Source organism: Mobula birostris, chromosome 18 (genome assembly GCF_030028105.1).
Source record: "Mobula birostris isolate sMobBir1 chromosome 18, sMobBir1.hap1, whole genome shotgun sequence".
In the NCBI taxonomy this organism is placed as follows: Eukaryota; Metazoa; Chordata; class Chondrichthyes; order Myliobatiformes; family Myliobatidae; genus Mobula; species Mobula birostris.
In genome coordinates this window covers 38,896,976-38,913,094 of record NC_092387.1, presented here as the reverse complement: position 1 = coordinate 38,913,094, position 16,119 = coordinate 38,896,976, and the positions used below count along the sequence as shown (strand labels likewise).

The following is a 16,119-nucleotide window of genomic DNA, read 5'->3' as shown; positions in this document are numbered from 1 at the left end:
CTGCAGGAGAGGTGTGCGACAGATGGTAGAGAAGCAGGTACATTATATACTCATCACTATCCAAGATACCCCAATGTGTTATTTCTCTTGACGCAGAAAAGGCATTTGATAGAGTTGAATGGGCATGTCTGTTTAATGTATTAGAAAAATTTGGCTTTGGTAATAATTTTAATAAGTGGATTCGAATGATCTATAAGAATCCTATTGCTACTGTTATTACTAATATATTTCAGGTCCCCTTTTTTTCGCTCTCACGAGGTACTAGACAGGGATGTCCATTAAGTCCTTTATTATTTAATCTTGTACTGGAGCCTTTGGCTATAATACTCTGTGAAGCTAAAAACATTCATGGTATCTCTATAAATGGGACCATAGATAAGATTTCTCTTTACACAGATGATTTTGGCTTATATTTCGAACCTTGAAGAATCTATTCCTAATCGTTTGGAAATATTAAATGATCTTGGAAAATTTTCAGGTTATAAACTTAACCTAAATAAAAGCGAATTGTTCCCATTAAGTGCTCTTGTTTTTATATATAACAATATTCCATTTAGAATTGTGAATTCTTTTAAATATTTAGGTACTATCATTACTAAAAAATAAAGATCTTTATAGAGCTAATTTAGTTCCTTTAATGGACTCTATGAAATAATTATTTTCTAGATGGAACCCACTTACACTTTCTTTAATAGGTCGTATTCATGCGGTGAAAATGATGATTTTACCTAGGTTTTTATATATTTTTCAAAATATATCTATCTTTTAAACTAAAAAACTTTTTGATCAAATTGATTCTATTATTTCGTCCTTTATTTGGAATAATAGAAAACCAAGAATTAATAAGTATCATTTACAAAAATCTAAAAAAGATGGTGAACTTGCACTACCTAATTTAAGATTGTATTATTGGGCTGTTAATATTCGACAATTATGTTTTTGGCTATATTGGCTCGACAAAAGCCAAAACCAGCTTGGATTGATTTGGAATTAAAAGCTATCAAACAATTTCATTTAACCTCATTATTAGGAGCTCCATTACCTTTACAACTTGCTAAAATTCCAAATTTAAATCTCTACTCTGTTATTAAACAGTCCTTACGGATTTGGTTTCAGCTTCGCAACTCTTTTAATTTTAAACAATTTAAATTGTCTAGCTCTTTATATTGAAATTTTCTATTTAAACCTTCAATAACCGATCCCATTTTTCCCTTATGGAGAAATAAGGGGATTGGTTTTATTGCAGATTTATTTTGTGATGGTCGATAGATGACTTTTGAAGAGTTAATTAGCAAATATTCTCTCTCTCATACGCACTTCCTGCAATATCTTCACTTTAGATGTTTTTTACAAAAATACTTATCTAAGTTCCATATATGCAAGAATTTGATTTGTTGGATTCTATTTTGAATATGAATCTTTTAGTGAGAGGTTCCATTGGTAGAACTTATAATTTATTTTTACTACAAAAAGATAACCTCTCACTAAAGATTAAACAAGATTGGGAGAGAGAACTTAATATGACCTTTGTTAATGAAGATTGGTTGCGAGTTCTGAAAATGGTCAATTCTTCTTCAATATGTGCCGATCACTGTTTAATTCAATTTAAAATTGTTCACCGTTATTATTTAACAAAGGAGAGACTATCCAAAATATTTCCTAACATAGATAACTATTGTGATCAGTGTAAAACTGAAGTAGCCACTTTGTCACACATGTTCTGGTCATGTTCTTCATTAAAACTTTTTTGGAAATCTTTATTTTCTACAATTTCTAAAGCTCTGAAAATTAATTTACAACCTAATACATTGACTGTTCTATTTGGAATAGTTCCACATCATATTCAGGGTATTTCATTTTCAGACCAACATGTAATTGCACTTGTTACGTTGTTGGCAAGAAGGGCTATTTTATTGAAATGGAAAGATACCTCTGTCCCTACGTTAATTCAATGGTTTTCCCAAGTACTGTTATGTCTTAGTTTGGAAAAAATCAGAAATAGAACTTTTGATCCTCGATTCGATTTTGAGAGAAGATGGGGCTTTTTTGCCAAATATATGGTTTCCTTCCGATCTTATTTTATATAAATGTGAATTGGCGGTTGATGATTTTTCTTCTTTATATATATACCATTTGTAGATGATTGTAAGATGTATTGCTCCGGGAGTTGGTCCCTAATGGTGTTTTTTTTTCTTTTTTCCTTTTTTTCTGTTTTTCTTTCTCTTGTAGTTAGTGGTTTTTTTCTTTTAGTTAGTTGGGGTTCTCTTTTTTCCTTTTCTTTATAATTTTTTTTCATTATCATATAATTATTAACTGTAGATATCAACTTGTTGAAGTCTTGTATCATTTTATAGCTATAGAAGATTATGTATCAATAAAAAGATTTTAGAAATGAAAAATGAGAAGCAGGTACGAGGGGTGTGGTGCAGGTGCAGACAAATCCAGCCCTGAGACACCAGACAAGGTCATTTCCTTCCAAACAATTGGTTTATTGATCATTACAGGATGTCTCTCTGGTACTCCTGTTCCCTCCCCTATCCCTGCCTCCTCCCCACTCTCAGTCCACCATAGACACTCATATCAGAATCAGGTTTATCATTACTCATATATGTCATGAATTTATTTTTGCAGCAGCAGTACAGTGCAATACATAAAATTATTACAATTCTGTGAAAACATCTGAGGCTCCTTAGCTATATATATGTGGCTAAGGTTTTTGCACAGTGCTGTATGTGTGTCATTTTTAGTCATAATAGCACTGTTAGACTTCAGTTTAGTCAGTATAGTATAATTAAGTCCCTAAATTTCAATAAAATAATATGCCTTAGTTTCAGGAAAGCTAAAACAGGAGGAGTTCAAGTTAGATAAAAGAATCGCCTTCTTGTGCTAACTGGGTTACTTAAAGTCAAGGGTCAAGATTTTAACACTGAACTAGCAATAGATCTTTGTCACAGTTCTGCTGAAGTGTACCTCTGTGTAGTGTTGCAAATCTTTTGGACTGAAGAGCTGAACAGTTACAGGGAGGTCTGTGTTTCAGTGTTGATTACATTGAGATACAGTAGACAGAAGCATAATAAAGCATTTGTCCCCACATAATGACTCTCTTGGCATGAATTATCAGAATTTGTTGCTCTGTGAATAGAGCATGAATTAATGCTGATGTTAAATGCCAAGTATTAGCTTTTTCTAGCTTTTTCTTTAATTAGAAAGTTCCAAACAGGACACAGGATTCCTTTGTTTTACTTCAGTATGAACATGCTCTTAGTTTTTAGTTAACGCTTATGGTAACTTGGATTCAAAATTGAGGAACACTTGCTATTTGATATTTGCTTGAACTAATTCAGTGTTTGGCAGAATATCCAATGAGATTTTACACCATCTGGCAACTGTCTTTTGTTCTTTGCAGGACTCTGATGATGAATCCATGGCAAAGAAAAAGTGGCCAACAGTCGATGCATCATACTACGGAGGAAGAGGAGTGGGTGGCATTAAAAGAATGGAGGTTATTTATCACGCTTCTTATTGTGATTAAGTTTGGAACGTACACAGGATATTACTTTTTGGAAAATTACAAACAGTCATGAAAATACTTCCTTACTTGCATCATATATATTGTATGTACATGACATGTCTGTAGTTCTTTTATGCTACTTCTATGTTTGATCTTGATACCTTCCTCACAGCTGAGTTTATTCCATACAATTTTGTATGTAAGCTAAGTTAAGCACAATGGAGGAATGATGATGGACAAGGTTCCTGTCTATGATATTTTATCATTTATAAGAATAGCAGTCTCCTTATGAGAGAAGAGGCCTTGGAATTTTTGACTTCCGCAGCTTCAGAGGACAGGAACGTTGGTGATTAGAAAGATTTTGCAAATGACCAGCCAGTGGGGTTGGTCTGTGAGCAGTGGGTATGGGTGAGTTGGTGGTACAATGACACTGGATAGAACATGGCAAATGTTGCAAGAGATACCAACTGACCTGACAGATCAAGAGACCTAAAAATACCATTGGCACACACTATCGCCTCATTTAGTGTCAGGTTCCCTAAACAAGCCCTGTCAAAGTAAGTCCCAGCTCCTCAGTTAACTCCTTCCTTGATGTCTTTAAGTGCAAGTAAGAATTTTGTATGTGATGTCAGAAAGTGCACTGCACATCATTTGACTGAATGTTTTTACTGTAGAGGTTCAACGCAACTGAATATCAGTGAAACAGAGCTCTCAAGTGAATGAGTGGAAGTGGGTATGTGCACATGAAGAGTTTAATTGCATTTAGCAATTAGGTTTTAACTTTCCTTTTGTTATCTCAGCTTGGAGATGGTCTGTCTGACAGACCCCACCTCACCCCCTCACACCCCCCCCCCGAAATTGTAGGAATCTGGACGCTATTAAATTCACTTATTTGTGGAGTCAGCTGTCTGGTCATGGGTGGTGTCAACTTAATGGGATATCAAGCTGCTCCCTAGTGGCACATCACTCTTCCTGAGCACCTTCAAACTACTTCGATACAGCAAACCTCTAAATGATCAGTCTGACTGCTGAGAAACTGGAGGATGTCATGTAGCTTCCATTAGTGTTTCTGCAATTGTCACCTGAACCAGTAGGCACTGTTAATGGGATTGTAAACAAGTCTTTCAAGTCCTTGCAAAGATATACACAGAACCTCCAGAGTGGAGTCTCTGGTTACCTGGCCTATGCAATGTTTTGCAGACTTCAGTAATTTCTTTGTCATCTCCTGCATTCATTCAGGCTGTCCTATTTTGCTAGCCACCTCATTATGCATCCACATCTGCCTGGTCATGAAAACCTCCCAATCATGGTCTTTTCCAGGGTCCTCAAATGCAGTACAGATGTCTCACCTCCAATGACCCCCATATTACGTTGGAAACCATTCAAATTAATGGACTCATTCTGCTTGTGTCAGCCATGGTGGATGAGAAGATAAGGATCCCTCTGCTCAACACATCAATGCTCTAGCCCTGGAGTTTATACAGTCTAGCACTGGAGCAAGAGGTCAGATGTCCTAGGATCTGACTAACTTATCTCTGACTTGTTCTTTACAATGCACAGTTGTGGAAGTTGAGAACTAGCCGACTCCTGCAGTGAAGTAAGCTGTCATTGCTCCTCAGACCTACTGTACAGACTGACAGTTAGGATGTTACAACTATCTGAGCAAAATATAAAGCAGTGCAGCACTGGAAAATATCATCAGCAAAATCAGGTCTTGAGAGCATTCTCTCAACTTAGCAACACCTTGTTTGATCTAATATGATCAGAACAAATTTTCATCTTGCTACTTCTACTGCTACCATTGCCTCTGCAGAATTGGAATCGGGTTTATTATCACTATCTTATATGACATGATATTTGTTGTCTTGCGGCAGCAGTATAGTGCAAACACAGAAAATTACTATAAGTTACAGAAGAAATAACACTGCAGAGAAAAAGTAATAATGAGTTAGTGTTCATGAGTTCAAGGACCATTCAGAGATCTAATAGTGGAGGGGAAGGTGCTGTTTCTGAATTATTGAGTATGGTTCTGTACCTCCTGTCTGATAGCAGATAAGAAAAGAGGACATGTCTCGAAATGTGAGGGCCTTTAGTGATGGATGCTGCCTTCTTGATGATCCCTCTTGAAGTCCTGGATGGTGGAATGGATTGAGCCATGATGAAGATGACTGAGTCTGCAACCCTTTGCAACCTCCTGTGATTTTGTGCACTGGAGCTTCCATACCAGGCTGTGATTCAACCAGTCAGATTGCTTTCCACTCTACATTTATAAGCATTTGCAAAAGTCTATGGTAACATACCCATCTCTTCAAACTCCTACTGACATTGCCTCCTTCATGATTGTATCCATGTTCTCGGCCCATGATAGAATCTCTGAGGTATTGACACCCACTGGCTCCTCAATGAGGACATGTGCATGCTCTCCCAACCTTCCCTTCCTGAAGTCCACAATCAATTCTTTGGTCTTGCTGTGAGGTTGTTGTGGCAATACAATGCAACTAGCCAATGTATGTCATTCCTTTATGCCTCCTCGTTGCCACCTGGTATTTTACCAACAACAGAGATACCATCTGCAAATTTATAGGATGCATTTGAGCTGTGCTTAACCATACAATCGTGGTGTAGGAAGAGTGAATAGTGAGCTAAGCCTACATCCTTGAGTTGCAGTACATTAACAGAGTCGTATGTTAAAACTGATCTTGGGATTCATAAACTTCAAAGTTGCTGTTATAGATGCTGACCCATGTACATTGTTGACTGTACAAGGGTCCAAAGCTAACAGTTAATCCAGCATTTATTTGAACATAACATCTCTAAATGCCATTGAAATTTCATGTTTTGGGTGAAGTGCTCTCATGGCTGAATAGCTTCCATTCTGTATATGTTGTGAGATGTTGGCATGAGGCTTGTAACAGTGATAATGCATATAAGGATGTGTACAGTATAAGGCCATATACAGTATTGTGGACAGTTGCTGATTGATAGGGATTATTAATAAGTGAATCATCCAATTTAATGCATTGCCTGCCGCAAGTGATCTGGTTGATGGTAGTTGAAAATATATTCATGAACTTGACCATGTCATTGTGGCCTGATGCCTAATCTTGAGCATTGTTACTTCCTTGTACTTCCTTCTGAGTGTGGCATTTTGGAAACATGTCATCTCTTCACATCTTCTCATGCACCAAAGCCTTCAGCAAAGCATCTGAGATCCATAGATCCCACTTTTCCCTGTCTGGTAAATACATTCTGTTCAGATGACCCACCAACAGATTCTGGAGCCACTGTGTACCATGAAATCATTAGAGTCTGAAGCCAGAATTAATTGGTGTGGTGCCTTCATTGGATTAAATGGATGCGGGCTAATTGTGCATTGCTAATTTGTATTTGCTTTTTTAAAGAACTCTAAATTAACAAATGAGCTTAACCGTAGATATTATTTAGAGCATCTTAGTTATTCTTCTAATACATATACAAGAAGAAGAAGTTATTCTTCTAATACATATACAGTGGATTCCAGTTATTTGGGTCATCTGTTAATCAGGGCAATCGGTTATTTTGGACAAGAACAAAAACTAATCAGGAAATTAGCCGGATTCCCTTCATTTATTTAGGACACTGCTGCTTAGTTGGGTCAGGAGACTGTTGCTAAGCAGTTTCTAACTAGTGTCAGTCGCATGCACTTGTATGGCCGTTAGACTGAACAACATGCTTCGAGCACACTGTTTTTAAGAAGTTGTAATTTCGTGTGTTTATGCTAAAAAAAATCAGCGATTTTTGTCACTGTTAGCTGGCTAGAATTAAGCAGTAAGATGATTCAGAATTGTTTTGATCACTGCAGTTTCAAGCACTTAGGCCAGAAACGGCCAGTAGTGAAAATGAAACGATTTTACTACTTCAATAAGTTAGAAAGTACAAAGAATTTAAAGGCATCGGCAATCATCTTGAATGTTACAAAGAAAATGAAGGTTTGGAGGTTGCAATGTTCAACAGCATCTTATGAATGCAGTTCATTATCTGCACTGATTTTGTTCATTTGCAGTCAAAAGAATGCAACTCAGATGAATTCCTCCATTAATAAGTATTAGGAACAAAAACACAGTTTTATGGTACTACAGTTGTTCTGCATTCTGTAATTTGTTCTGTATTTTATTTAAATACATAATTTGTTACTCAGTTTGTCTTTTTTTATATACCTTTTTAACTATTTCCATGAAACTTCGGCTAATTGGAGCAGCCACTTAATTGGGCCAAAATGTGTTTGGACCTGATGTGTCTCAATTAACCGGAATCCACAGTATATTATTTGAATGCAGTATTCTACATCCAAAAACTTTTCACTTCTATGATTAAAAATCACATGTTTTAAGGTTGGTCTTCAGAAGTTGCAGCACTTTCCTAATTGCAGAGATTCATTCCATTGTTTTCAAAAATGCTTTATATTTCCAAAAAAGATTTGCAGATACTGTACAACTAAAGAAATCAGCACTCTCATATTCCTTATGACTTAGGAAGGATCTATTTAGCCCTTTGAATCTACACCAGCTCTAAGAGCACACCAATCAGTCCCATTCTCCCTGTAATCTATTCTTGATCATTAGCCCATTGACTCACCTGATTATCTTGCACACAGTTTACCAAGGGACAATTTAAAGTAGGCATTTAACCTACTGGCTTGTCTGAGTTAAGGCAGGAAACCAGTATATCCATTAAAATCCCAGGCAAGTTGTTGGAGATCAATCATCCCTGTTCCTGGACATCACCACAGGAAGTCCTCAGTGCTATCTTGTTATCTCAACCATCTTCAGCTGCTTCATCAATGACCTTTCTTCCACGAAGATGCCAGAAGTGAGGATGTTTGCTGATGGTTGCACAATATTTAATTCCATTCCCCAAATCCTCAGCTATTCCTTTGTGCTACCAAAGCTAGATGATAATCAATTTAGTGTGAAGGGTTAATGACCATCTCCAGAGAAGAGAATCTGTCTGTCATTAATATGCAACTGCATTGCCATTGCTAGGGATTCTGCCATCATTCTCCTGTGTCCGCCACATAAACGCAATGGTTTACAATTTAATGTCTACCTTAATCAAAGCACAAACTTGCCTGCAACATCACTTTCAGTAAGCTTCTAATTTGACAAGATTCCTCTCTATGTTATTACAACTACTGTCAATAACAGGAAATTATAAACACAGGAGATTCTGCAGATGCTGGAAATCTTGAGCAAACACACACACAACATGCTGGAAGAACTCAGCAAATCAGGCAACATCACTGTTTTGGGCTGAAGTCCTTCATCATATTTGGAAAAGAAGGAGACAGAAGCCAGAATAAGAAGATGGGGGGGAGGAGAGGAGTAAAGCTGGCAGGTGAGCTCAGGTGAGGGGGAGGATGAAGAAACTTGATGATAGGTGGAAGAGGTAAAGGGCTGAAGAAGAAGGACTCTAGTAAGAGAGGAAAGTAGACTATGGAAGGAAGGGAAGGGGGGGGAAGGAGAGGGAGCTGGTGGGCAGATGAGTAGAGAGGGAAGAAATGATGATCAGAAGGGCAGAGAGAGGGGAGTGATTATTGAAAGTTAGAGAAATCAATGTTCATGTCATTAGGTTGCAGACTACCCAGATGGAATATGAAGTGTTGCGCCTCTATCCTGCACTTGGCCTCATCAAAGCAGTAGAAGAGGCCATGGACAATCATATCAGGATGAGAATAGGAGATCAAATTGAAATGGGTAGTCACCAGCAGATCTTGTCTTTCAAGACAGAGCGAAGGTGCTAAACAAAGCAGTCTCCCCGATGTAGAGGAAGCCACAGCTGGAGCACTGGATACAATCGATGACCCCAGCAGACTTGCAGGTGAAGTGTTGCTTCACCTGGAAGGACTGTTTGGGGCCTGGGATGATGGTGAGGGAGGAGGTGTAGCACTTGTCACCCCTGCAAGGATAAGTGCCAGAAGGGAGATAAGTGGGGAGGAACGACTGGACAAGGGAGTCACATAGAGAGTGATCCCTACAGAAAGTGGAGAGGTGGGGTGGGAAAAATGTCATTAGTGGTAGAATCCTGTTGGCGATACCCTTTATGCCATATATTGAAGGTACAATACTATCCTTAGATGCTGTGGCTATGTGTAACCTCAAACCTATTATTGTAGTTGGCTCTTACCTGCTGTCAGAAATAATCCTGCAATTCCTTTTTGTCACAGAGGCAGGATACCAAATGCCAACCTGAAATAAATAATATTATGACAATTTAACAATAGTGCATTTTCAGAAATAATCTATTTCTAGGCTGCCGGTTCTTGAGAGAGAAACAGTTATTCTGACATTTTTCTTTAAAGGAATTAATTATTTCTCTTTTTCAAGATTTTATAGTTTCATTACTTCTTTATTACACCAAATTTGTTCATTTCTTTTGTTCAGGTGCGATGGGGTGATAAGGGTTCAACAGAAGAAGGTGCAAAATTAGAAAAACCAAAAAATGCAGTCATCAAGATGCCAGATCAAGAGTTTGAACTGTTGGATCCAAAGCCTTACAAACCTCGGCCTTACAGACCACCACAGCAGAGAAAATGGTATACACCAGTTAAGGTAATTATTAACGTGATATTATAACTGATGGTATGGAAATGAACACCAGGTAACTTTTGCCATATATGCTCTCAAATAGCCAGTAGTGTTGGTCTTAACAGCAAAGCAGACTCAGAATGGATGGAAGACAGCCTAGGGGTAGTTGTGGTGGAGATCATTCGAACCAATAATCATTTTCTGTGTGATTCAGCATCCAAAATAGCCCAGCTGTCAAAATGACATTATGATTGAGCTTGACTGTAACTTTTGAACCACCCAAATAGTGCAGACACATGAATTTTGCTGGTCATAGCACAAATTGTTCCTGATATTTGACACAAAATACATGAGATAATTTTGCACTAACCTGCAATGATTTAGATTCATCTTAATTGTTGTTCCATGGGGAATGCATTGTGGCAACAGGGGACATCAGTAATGTCTGGCCATTGACCTGAAAATATGTTACCACTGAAGGGTAGCTGTGTCAAAGAGGATTTTATAGTGTAAAAAGCTGGTAAACCATCACAGATTCTGCATATATACAAGGATTCAATAATTTAAATTATGAGGACATTCAGTCCTCGTTTATTGTCATGTAGAAATGCATGCATTAAAAAATGATACAATGTTCCTCCAGTATGATATCACAGAAACACAAGACAGACCAAGACTAAAACTGACAAAAACCACATAATTATAACATATAGTTACAACAGTGCAAAGCAATACTATAATTTGATAAGAGCAGACCATGGGCACAGTAAAAAAATGTCTCAAAGTCCCAATAGCCCCAACATCTCACGCAGACGGTAGAAGGGAGAAACTCTCCCTGCCATGAACCTCCAGCGCTGCAAACTTGCCGATGCAGCATCCTGGAAGCACCCGACCACAGCGGACTCTGAGTCCGTCCAAAAACTTCGAGCCTCCGACCAGTCCTCCGAAACCGAGCACCGAGCACCATCTCTGCCGAGTGCTTCAACCCTGCCCCAGCCGCTGAGCGACAGGCAAAGCCGAGGAATCGGGGCCTTCCCCTCCAGAGATTTTGGATCGCACAGTAGTAGCAGCAGCAAAACAGGCATTTCAGAGGTTTCACCAGATGTTCCTCCGTGCTCTACGTCTGCCTCCATCAAATCAGAATTGTACAAGGCACCCTAATTGACAAATAACAGATATTCATCACCGGAGTGGCCGCGTGCGCTGTGTCGCGCCGCCGTCTTCTCCTCTCCTCTTAAGTCATTTAGGATATTTTAGTATCAGAATTTTCATCCCTGGTGAGGTTCTCTCCAACCTGCAAACCTTTCAACATATAACACATGTAAAATAAAATTGATATATGTATGCATTTTGAAATATATATTTTAGATAACTTTCAAAATGTGCTTACTACATTTTTTTCTTAGCTACCATTTAATTTGCTTTTGACACAATATGGCACTTAGTACTACATTGACCATGTGACACATGAATACCATTTTAAAAGGCACTAACAGAATAATACATTGTCAAGTGTATCATTGATCAGTACCACATAAGATTTTTATGGGCAACTTTTAAATTAATGGCAATAATTTTAAGTTTTGTCTCCAATCTTAATGGGCAATTTGCTACAATTAGTTTTTTGTTAACTTTGGAAATAGAATTCCCTTGCCCTCTTCCCCCTATTGTCCCTAAATTGATATAAATGCAGCTCGTTGATAACCAACAGCAAGTATTTTCAGCATATATCTTGGGAAATAATTAATAATAGTTAATAATAATTTATCCAGGGGAAATTGGATGCCTTGTGGGCTCTTTTTCGCAGAGGATATGATCAAGTATCATTGATGAGGCCACAGCCTGGAGACAAGGTAAGATCAGCTGTGACAATATCTAATTCCATTACTGCTAGAATTCAATTTTTTTTTCATTAGGATAATTGTGTGTATGAACCTTTGTATTTTCCATCACATTCAAATAATTTGATATTATATATTTGAATTTTGGTTTCTGAAGGTAGTCAGACTAAATATGCACTTCTTCATCCTGTTTAAAATGACTTGTTGACATTCGCACATGGCCAATGGTAAACAATCTGAATAAGTATTAAATAATACCCAGTAGCAGACTCTAGAGCAAAGTATTCTGTTATTGAATATCGAAAGAAATCTCTAATTAACTTCCTTTTAATATCTGACTATAAGCAACTTTTGAAACATGCATTGTTAATATGTACAGTAGGCAGATGTATGGACAGAGGGCAAACTCAAATTCTTAATAGTGCAGTATCTGTATCTGGGCCACAATGCTAATTATATTCAAGTCAGATTAGTTTTCAGTGTAATCTGACTTCACCCATTTTGTTCAAAAAAAATCCTTATTTTCATTTTAATTTTATCTGATTTATCAAAATCAAATCAATCTTTCATAGGATTAAAAATGCATAAAATTTAATGATTTTTAATTATTTCATGGTAACAAATCTTTGTTGTTCTACCTTTGGATTAACCATTTTCTTAATATCCTAATTTGAGAACAGATCACCTTGGGCAACTTTTCTATTTTACATGGGATCATTTGGACAGTTCAGAGAAGGAAATCTGCTTTATGTACCCAGTCTCACTGATATGTGGTTGCTATCTTAAGTAGCCAAGCGGTTCATTAAAACAACCTTCTACAACACAGTGTGATAAAAACAAAGCAGCCTAATCTATTTAGTCTCAACCTAACGCACACTCAGTCCGACGGACACTACATTTTCTTCCTCATATCATTCAGAGCTATCCTCCACAAAGTCAAGCAACAATATTCCATAGCTGTATTCACATAAATGCATATTTCAACTAATAGTCCAGGCTCTTTCATTAAAATTGCTGAGTGCACTATTGCACCAGAAATTTAGACCAGTGAGGTGACAGCACAGTATTCCTCTGGATGTATTCCTAAGAAAACTCAAATTGACTACAGACCTCTTGCAGTCTCATGACATTGATAATAGGCATTGAAACCTCCTGTGATTACCACCCATTACTTTCCCTTAGCATATGAATCAGCATTTTGCCACGATGGTATCTCTTGGTGGAAGCATTGGGAGAAGCACGGACACAAATTATAATCTGTCAGTATTCAAACCAAGAGTAAACTTATTAGTACCATTGCATTCTGGTCACATCCTAGCTCTGAAAGACATGGCAAGTGATGGGAATTTCAACATGAGGGAGCAATCTACTTGACCTGTTACCAATTTACATTTATGAAGGAAGTGACATCGGCAGTTGATATAAAAAGAGAGCTTAACTTTCATAGAGAATCCCACTATGTTAAATAACCAAACACTGATAAGTCATAAAAAAGTAGAATTATATAATCTGTATCCTTTTGCTTGGACATATCTCTCTTTCTAACATTACCGTTAAGCCTGATAACCAAGCCTGATTAAGTGGAGTTCACAGTAGGCAAGACAGTCAGTGGGAACCCAGAGGAAACATTCCGTTTACGGGAGTCATACATCACATAGAGGAAGGTGATTGCATAAGTCATTTGCATTGATAACTCCTCAGATATTGAAGCAGGACTTGGACAACATTCAGGCTTGGACTGATATGTATTATGTAACTTAATACCATACAAGCAATGTTCCCTCCAATGCGTGCACACACATCCTTTGCTACTAGTGCACAAAGGAATTTAAACTGCGCACAAAAGGTTGTCACCCTCTACCTCATTTGCATGTTAAGTATATTTCACAACCGTACACAAGCACACTTCTTTCTCCAGTTTCTGATCCGGACAGTGTTGCCAACGTGAAATTTGCAATGATTTGTCTGCAGGTTTTAGAGCTGGTTTATACTGTTTTTATTGAAGAAATGATTGATTCACCATGTCAAGTTCCAAAGAAGCAAAGGGCATGAAGCGCAAATTTAGTTCATTTAAAGTGGAATTCTTAATGAAACAGTAGAAACTGCTACACCAAAAGCTCATGAGGTCAGGAACATGCAGCTACGAGAAATATTTATGTACAATACAGAAACTGGTGTTATCTGTGTGTATTGCGATGCAAAAGTTGCTGGAAAATTTGTACGTGGAGAAGAAGTGGAGTGATATCTGGAAACTTTACTTTTTAAAGCGTTACTTAGCAAGCAAATCACATATGGACAGTGTGCAAAAGCTCTGGCAAGAAAATATTTCATTACCTACTACAAGCCTGCTATGCATGTTTTGTGAGGGTGCAGATGAATGAGAGTGAAAACAATCAAACCCAGAAGAGATCAAAGTTCTTATTGACAGTGTTTTGCTAGCTGAAAAAATGAATACCTCTATATATAAAATTCAATGTGCACATGTCGTTGCCTCTGGGCAAAATATTTCACACCACAAGATTTTTGTGCACACTAGTCATTGCAAATTAAAGGGAACATTGCATACAAATAGCAAGCAGTGGAGATTTCCAAGAATAGAATGATTAACTACATATGTTTAAGTCATTGAATTACCATCTTAATTTCCTAGGTTACATCACTAATCAAAAAAGTAAATGGACCAGATAAATAAATAGTGACTGGAAAAGCAAGTTAGATTCTGTGGTGAGTAATTCACCAAATGACTTACAAAGCTTTACACCATCTACAAAACTCAAGATATGATGATATATATAAAATCTGAATTTCCCTGCATGAATGTAGCTAGCAACCTTCAAGAAGGTCAACACCATTCCATAAAAGCAGCTGTTTGTTGCCTCTCCCTCTACAACATGAAAAATTCAGTGGCTCCACAAGTGGCACACACTGGCTCTCTCCTTAATCCTTTTCCACATGCTGTTAGTTATCCCCGTGCTGTTAGTCAATCACTTGCTTCTCCAAATATGTGTGACCAAATGGAAAATTGTCCAGCTATGCCCTATTCATAGTTGGCCCAGGCCCAGACATCAATGTAGGAGTTCCTAGAGGGAATATCCTCCTTCCAACCATGTATATTTACTTTATCAATGAGCTTCCTATGTGGTGGGGATGTTTGCTGATGCAGACATCCCCAAAATGTCTACACAGAGTTTACTTCCATTCACAACTCCTGATCAAATGAATCAGTCCTTGGCTCTACACAACAAGAACTACAAAAGAATGGACTGATAAGTAGCAATTAACATTCTGACCAGAGAAATGTTCTACAATGCCAATTTCCAACCACCTATACTGACAGTAAAAAAAAATCCCAAGCCAATCAGTCAGCATCTATGGAGTGAGAAACATAGTTAACAGTTCACATCAAAACCCTCTCAACAAAACTGGAGAAGTAAGAAAAATATGTGTTTGAGGTTACAGAGAGGGGGAAGGGATGGAGAGAACAAAGGGAAAGTCAGTGATAGGGTGGGACCAAGGATGCCCAGGTGACTTAATACTTTTGGAGACATCTGGTTACTAGATGGGCAATAGAATGCCAATTAGCTGATATCCTTTTTCTTTTTTCCATTCCTCCCCCCTCCTGCAACTTAAAACGTGTTTGCTGACTTTTTCAGTTGTGATGAAGGGTCATTGACCTGAGATATTATCACTTGATTCTCTTTCCATGCTGTCTGATCAACTGAGTATTTTTAGCACACTTTTATTTCAGATTTCCAATTCCTGCAAATTTCTTTATTTCTCAACCTCTCTTGACAAATTGCTTTACTATTATCAAGTTACCTACATCCTCCAAGTAACAGCTGATCGCAATCTAAATTGGACTAAACCCATACAGTGTCTGTAAGAGCAGTTCAGAGGTTGGGCATGTTGCAGTGAGTAACTCTGACTTTATACCATAAAGTCTTATCACCATCTGTAATAAAGCTCTGATAATCCAGCACCCTGGAGATTTTAGTAGTGCCAGACTCGGAGATTTTCCAGACCCTTGGAAGTTGTTCCTTTTCATGCCTTCATACACTTTCAAATCATTGTTGTTAGATATTATACAGAGGATAATAATTTTTACATTAAACTAGGTGAGTGCAAAGGGAGTACAAGAAAAAGGATTCTAGTGAGTTTGAAGATAGCTGGGGTAACAGGGTCCTGCTGAGCTTAAAGGGGCTGT

At 37.7% G+C, this 16,119-nt stretch overlaps 1 protein-coding gene across 2 annotated transcripts in view; it reads left to right on the top strand.

Moving 5' to 3' along the window:
• Window positions 1-16,119, top strand: part of LOC140212071 (anthrax toxin receptor 1-like) — a 109,892-nt gene that overhangs the window by 62,789 nt on the left and 30,984 nt on the right. For both annotated transcript variants that reach the window (XM_072282553.1, XM_072282554.1), the window contains exons 15-17: window positions 3,407-3,502; window positions 9,931-10,098; window positions 11,847-11,927. In XM_072282553.1, the coding sequence (XP_072138654.1) occupies window positions 3,407-3,502; window positions 9,931-10,098; window positions 11,847-11,927 (345 nt within the window). The remainder of the gene's footprint in view (window positions 1-3,406; window positions 3,503-9,930; window positions 10,099-11,846; window positions 11,928-16,119) is intronic.